We start from the raw sequence: 6,839 nt of genomic DNA, 5'->3' as shown, positions 1-6,839 counted from the left end.
CTCCTTCCTCGTCTCATTCAGTTCAAAATTCTGCCTCTTCATCTCCACCTGCAAATTCTTCAAGCCAAAATGCGGAAGGAGAAGGTCTCGATGATGCGGCTTTAGATCGCATGATGGGAGAAAAAGTATGGGACAAGTCCTCTTCTCCATTCTTCTACGCTCTCTTCTCTCTCGGCATATATCTTTCATCTGCTCTTCTCTCTATCCTTGATCTTTTCTCTTCTTCTCACTGCATCGCTGTCTCTATCCATCCCTCTCTGTCTCTCTGCCCCTCTCTCTCTCTTCGTTTTTGTCTCTGTCGTCTTCGCTCTCTACTCTCTCTTTTCTGGAGTTCCTCTCTCTCTTCTCTATGCTCGTCTCTCAATTCCCGTTAATACTCCCGGATATAGGAGAGAGAGAGAAAGCCTATAGATCAATCTCCCACCGCAAGAAAAGAGAGTGGAAGAGATGAGAGAAACTCCCGTGTCATTCATTCCTCCGTGTATACTCATCACACATATTCCTGCTGCCTTTCCTAATCTCTTTTGCATGTCTCTCTATCTATCTATCTATCTGTCTCCTGTCCATCTTTATCTATCTATCTGTCTCCTGTCTATCTTTATCTATCTATCTGTCTCCTGTCTATCTTTATCTATTATCTATCTATCTATCTGTCTCTATGTCTATCGAACACCGCGTCTTTGCTTCAATCATCTTACCTGGAGCTTTCCTCTTCTTTCATCTCTCGTCTTTCACAGCCCGTTACGCTTTTCTTTTCACGAGTGTCTTTCCTTCTTCTTTCTCCAACAGACTCGTAGGGCATCTCCTTACCAAGTGACTGGGGGTGGACGTGGGGGGAGCGAATAGAGAAGATATTTCTTTCTTTCTTTTCGCTTCTTTTCTTTTCTGCTTCTCAGTTACATTAAGAGAGAGGGCGAGTGAGAACAAGAGAGATAGCTAGAGGACGAGATCGATAGTAGACAGCACAGGGTCATTATGACGGAGGCACTTGTCTAGGTGTATTTTCTCTCACGACTCTTCTTATTTGTATTTTGATACGAAAGAACAGTCTTCTTTCTCTTCTTCTCTTCACTGTAGTAGCAATGCATGCGTCAGATATAAGACTTCATTCTATCTTGGGATCTTCACCTCTCTCTCTTCCACACATGTATGTCTGCATAGCATGACTCGTACATATCTCCTCTCTAAATTCCACTCTTTCTCCATCTCTTTCTTCATCTATCACTCTCTCACTGTCTCGATTTTTCTCTTCCTCTATCGCTCTATCTCCCTGCCTCTTTCGCACCCACCTATGTATGCATTACCGACCTCTTTTTCTCCCAACGAGCTTTCTCTTCCTCTTCTCTCTTTCTTTCTTTTGCCCGTTCTTCTCTCTGTGTCTTCATCTCTTCTTTCATCCTTTTTTCTTTCTCTTCTGTTTCTTTGCTTTCCAGGTTCGCTTCGAATCAGATGTGGAGGAGTTTCTCCGTTCTTTGTATGACGAGGTCTACGACCGCAACGTCGATGCGATTCGTCGTCTGTATGAAGTGGAATTTCCTGCTTTAACTGAGCGATACTATTCAGAGAGAAGGTGGCCCTCTGTAGAGGAAGTTGGCACCTTCTATCGTCAGTTTGATCGTTATCATTGCTTAATCATTACGCTGTATCGGGAGCTTTACTATCGACACCTCTTTCTCAAGTGTCAACAAGAGATCACCTGGGAAGATCGGCGCTTAGCTTGGGAGAATTACGCCCTTCTCATTAACTTCCTTGCAGAGGTGGAATGCCGGCCTGAGTAAGACATGCGTCACATGTAGATAGATCAATACATAGAGATAGATTAAGATAGATACAGAGAGGGATATAGATAGAGAGATAGATAGAGAGATGGATCTGTTAAAGAGAGATCAAGAAAAGATAGAGTATAACTAGGACGACTATTACGATTACTCTTACGAGGAATAGACAGAGGGTTTGTCTATGAACCTCATTTAAGTCCGTTATCTCATGAGAATGATGATAGGAGGATAAGAAAAAGAGCAAGAAGAAGAAGAATACTACTACTATTCTGACTGTTAGCAGTCTCTGACAGGCATGAGGTCGGTAGTCGTTCTCTTTTTCGTAAGAAGAATCGTTTCTCCTGGAGATTTTCTCTTCTTCATCGTGTCGTTCTTTTCTGTGCCTCTTGAGTAGTCAAAGGGGGGGATGGAATGTGTGCTTTTCTTTTTTGCTTACTGAGTGAGAGATGCTGGGGTGTATGTACACCTATCTGTTTCTCCATTCTTATCTTGACAAGACATAGAGAAGACAGGAGATTTCACGATGCTGATTAAAATGATAGAGTTTCTTCCTGCTCCTCATAAGGGATGTGTTTCTTCTCTCCTCCTCCCTCCCTCTTTTTCTCTTCTTTTTATCTCGAAATCTTCCCGTCTTATTCTTCTTTGTCTGTCCTCCTCCGCATCTTCTCCAGTCAGTCTTCTGTTGTCTCCTCTTTCAACTCCAAAATCTCTCTTTCTTTCTTTCTTTCTTTCTTTCTTTCTTTTTCTTCGTTCCTATCATCATCTTCATCTTTCTTCTTCTCTTCTGCTTCTCCTCTACCTCTCTACCTATCTTTCTTTCTCTCTCTTCTTTTCTCCATCACTTTCTTCTTTTTCTTCGTCATCTTCTCTCTCTTCTTTCTCTTCTCTTCTGTTCAGTGAGGAGAAGGACGGCAAGTCTCTTCGTTTGCCTCTTCAATGGCTGTGGGACATTTTGGATGAGTTTGTCTATCAGTTTCAAGAGGCTTGTCGGTGGCGTCAGAGAATCGCCCGTCGTCTTCCCGAAGATGAAGTGGAGAGAACGGCCTTTGTTAAAGAAATGGATCGAGATAGCGATGTATGGAAAGCTTCTCAAGTCCTCGAATTTCTGCATGCGCTTGTGCATCGATCCCAGATTGAAGATTTCCTAAAGCAACAGCAATCTTCTTCCTCTTCTTCATTAGGGGGAAATTCTAGTAGCAGTAATAGTAAAGATGATTCAACAAGATCCAAGATGTTCGAGACAGAGATTAGGTATCAGCTAGGCTATTTCGCTATGATACTTCTCTTAAGATTGCATGTGCTTATGGGAGATTACTTTATCGGAGTGAAGAGCATCGAGAATATCGAGCTGTCTCCAAGAAGTTTCTATTGGAAGGTCCCTGCTGCGCATGTGACTCTCTTCTATCATCTTGGATTTGCCTATATGATGATGAGGTAACCAAGAAAGAAAGAAGAAAAAGAAAAGCACCAAAGCCAAGGAAAGGACAGACAGAAAGAAGATGAACAGAAAAGAAAGGAAGAGGGAGAAAGAACGAAAGAAAGGCGGATGAGAAGCTTTTCTCTCAGGGGTTCTCTGAGGATGTCAATGAAGTCAAGATGTGGATATCTTGCTGTATGATTGACTTGGATTAGTTTGGATGGAGAAGATAGAAATGAGAGAAAAGGAGGTCGTCTAGTAGTAATAGGAGGAGGAGGTGGGGGGATTCTTGATAAAGGAAAAGTGGGTCAGGAAAGAGGAGCCTACAACGTGGATGGAGATGATGGAGATGAGAGATAGACATACACTAGCTAGATTCCCATGCATGACTTGCCTGGGTCGAAGGAGCTCTTAGGTGTCCATACACCTCGTTTTACCCTTCTAAACTTTAAAACGTTGATCATGATGCTTTGTAGAAGATCAGCACATTCTCCCCCTATACATGCATCGTGCATCGAGAAAGATAGAGTCAGGAAATCTGTAGGCAATGAGATGGTCGATAGGTAGATAGCTAGATAGATCCATACATACATAGATAGATCGAAGATAGCTATAGCTAGCTGTGTGTCTATATATATATATATATAGGTGTCTTATCTCTGGTAAATCGCCCGCTTTGAATGCCACATAACTCCTGAAGCTCTTCTTGTCGCCAGTCCAAATTTCTTTTCTCAATCCAGACAGAATGACCCGATTCTTTTGCTTCTTTCGTTCTTTCCGTCTTACCCTCTTCCCTTTCTTTTTTCTTTTTGTCTGTAGGAGATACAACGATGCGATCCGTGTGATGAGTCAACTGTTGATCTTTGTCTCGAGACAGAGGAGCTATCTGTCAATGCATTTCTATCAGCAAGCATCAATGAATAAGACGGTGGATCGCATGTATATTCTTGTCATGCTATGCTCCTCTCTATGCAACGTTAAACTCGATGAAAGTGTCAACCAAATGATCAAAGAAAAATACTCCGACAAATTCTACAAGTAAGAAACAAAGTCTCGATCCTTCTATCTCTTTTCTATCTACCTTTAATCTATCCATCTTTAATCTATTTATCTTTCTTAAACCTGTCTTATCTATCTTTCTCTTTATTTATTTATCTTTCTATCATCGTTTTATGTATGCTTGACTATTCCCGTCATGTAGTTGTCTTTTCTTTCTTTCTTGTTGAATTTTCTTCCTCAGTCTTTCCTCTTCTCTTTATTTCCCCTGCACAAGTTCATAGATCAGCACGCATCTCTCTCTTCTTTTCTTTCTTTCTTTCGTCTTCTCTTCCTTTTCTTCTTCTTTCTTTCACTTTCTTCTCTTCAACTTGAGGAGAAGGAGTTTTTTTCTTGTCTTTCTCTTGTTTAACTTTCTTCCTTCTTTGCTTCATTCCCATCTCTCGTCTTTCCTGTCTCTGGAAGACCACGAAAAGATGCACTAAGGAAAAAGAAGATCAACAGAGAGAGGGACAGAGAGATGAAAGAAAGATCAACACAAGAAAAGAGAACGAGAGAAAGAAAGAAAGAAAGAAAGAAAGAAAAAGGAAATGGGTCTTTCGATATAGCAGGCTGCACTCATGTGGATACGGTATGTATATATATATAGACATGTATATGTATATACGGATAGATAGATAGATATCTACAGATAGATATGCATACTTGTTTGGAGGGAAGAAGATTTCGTGAGGTGTAGGCCTTGAGAGTTTTCTTCGTCGGTCATGATGGAGATGAAAGAAGTCAACGAGAAAGAGAGGAAAAGAAAAGAGACCCTCGCTATGACTAGAAGAAGTTAGCAGTGAGAGAAGCAATGCACTTCTTCAATCTCTGTCGTTTTCTTTCTTTTTCTTTCTTTCTTTTTCTTTGGGATGTGTGTAGATTACAGCAGGAGAATGATGAGACATACTGTGACTTGTTCACGTGGTCTTGTCCGAAGTTCGTAAATCCTGCGACGCCTTCATTTGAAGATCCTGTCGCTCTTGAAAGATTCTCAAACTCCCAAAGTGAAGTGCAACTACGACAATGCAAAATGTTCTTTCGGGTAAAAGAGAGAGAGAAAATACACAAATGCTACCACTACTACTACTACTGCTGCTGCTACTTCTGCTCTTCCTTTTTGTTTAACTTTCTCTTCTTACGCGTTTTCGGGGGATCTAGTGCTGGAGAGAGATAGCTGTAGATAAAGATGGATATGTAGAGAGATAGATAGGATCGAGGGAGAGAAATGGATTCTACATAGATCGGTAGGTAAATATATATCTTTTGCGATTCATGTTCAACAAGACATGGTAAGAGTGGAATGATAGATAGCTCACCTTTTCTTCCCTGTATGTGTGTGTCTCTTCATCTTTACATCTGTCTTTTTTATATCTTTCCTGTATATGTGGAATGGAATCTATCTATCTGTATGTCTTAGATCTATCTATCTATCTATCTTTAATCTATCTGTCGTTTTCGAAATCTCGTTCGATCCCTGTGTATGTGTGGTCGCATTTCTTTCTTTCTCTCAGTCGATGTCTGGTGTATTTGATCGGGGTTTGCTTTCTAATTTCTTCTTTATCTTGTTTCTTCTTATCTGTTTAGGAGGTGGAGTTTCATAAGAAGATAAGTACAGTCAGTTCTTTTGCCAAGCTGTACAACAATATTCAACTCTCTGTAAGTCCTCCTCCTTCCCACCCTCACTTACACCTCCTCCTCTCACTACATAGTCCAAACAAGATCAGTCACACTCCCCATAGTAATCCTACTACTATGACTCCTACTACTAGGACTATGCCTACTATCTCTTCTACTACTAGTACTACTAGTATGACGACTATGACTATTGCGGCTACTACGATTACTATAGCGATCACTACTACTAGTAGTACTATCATACCTTCTATGATCCCTCTGACTACTCGAATTCTTCATTTTTCTTATCTTCAGCATTGTCGTGAGTCTGCATGCAATCCAACACCTAGCTATATCGCAAAGACATTCATTTCTATATACATGCATATCTATCTGTAATTATGGATATATCTCTTTTCCTATGAGAACCTGCAGTTAGACACCTACACATGGTAGTAGATGGGGCTGCATGTGTACGTATGTATGCTAATCGTCATCTTCTTCTTTTTCGTTTGTCGTTGGCATTCTTTCTTCACCTCTTTCTTCTCTTCTACCACTCTTTTGCTCTTTGTTTGCAATGTTTCTTTCTTTCTTTCTTTGTAGAAATTGGGTTCCTTAATGGAGGTGAAAGAGGGCGATCCAGAAGATGTGGTCAGGTCGGACATTCTTTCAGTTAAGCTAAAGTCGAGACAAAAGATCTGGCGATCGGGGAGTCTCTTAAGCGGAGAGCTCATTTCTCTCACCCCCGACAACTCCGTGGAGTTTTATGTTGAACAAGATATGCTACACGTGCGAGTAAGTTCATCGATTCTAGTCTTCTCTGCTACCTCTCCTCTTCTCTTCTCGTCTATCTCTCTCTGAGGTGTATCGAAAAGCCTGCCTATTGCGATCGATTCTGATCGTTCATATAGAAAGGAAAAATAGACGACAGCAGAATGTGGCGAGACGCTGATAGGTTCCTCTTTCTTTCTTTCTTTTCTCTCTTTCTTCTT

General features: G+C 40.9%; 1 protein-coding gene across 1 annotated transcript; it reads left to right on the top strand.

Annotated features, from left to right (window-relative positions):
* Nucleotides 1-3: 3 nt before the first annotated feature.
* On the top strand, nt 4-6,693 carry CSUI_010564 (eukaryotic translation initiation factor 3 subunit 6 interacting protein; the record flags this gene model as incomplete). The annotated part of the gene is made up of 7 exons (XM_068070667.1): nt 4-125; nt 1,434-1,774; nt 2,676-3,212; nt 4,015-4,233; nt 5,113-5,275; nt 5,818-5,889; nt 6,451-6,693. Coding segments are annotated over exons 1-7 (1,590 nt in total), but the record flags the coding sequence as incomplete, so codon positions are not given.
* Between the last annotated feature and the right edge of the window lie 146 nt (nt 6,694-6,839).

This window comes from Cystoisospora suis, assembly GCF_002600585.1.
Source record: "Cystoisospora suis strain Wien I chromosome Unknown contig_7760, whole genome shotgun sequence".
In the NCBI taxonomy this organism is placed as follows: domain Eukaryota; phylum Apicomplexa; class Conoidasida; order Eucoccidiorida; family Sarcocystidae; genus Cystoisospora; species Cystoisospora suis.
Note: the sequence above shows the minus strand (reverse complement) of the source record. Positions and strands in the feature narration are given on the sequence as shown.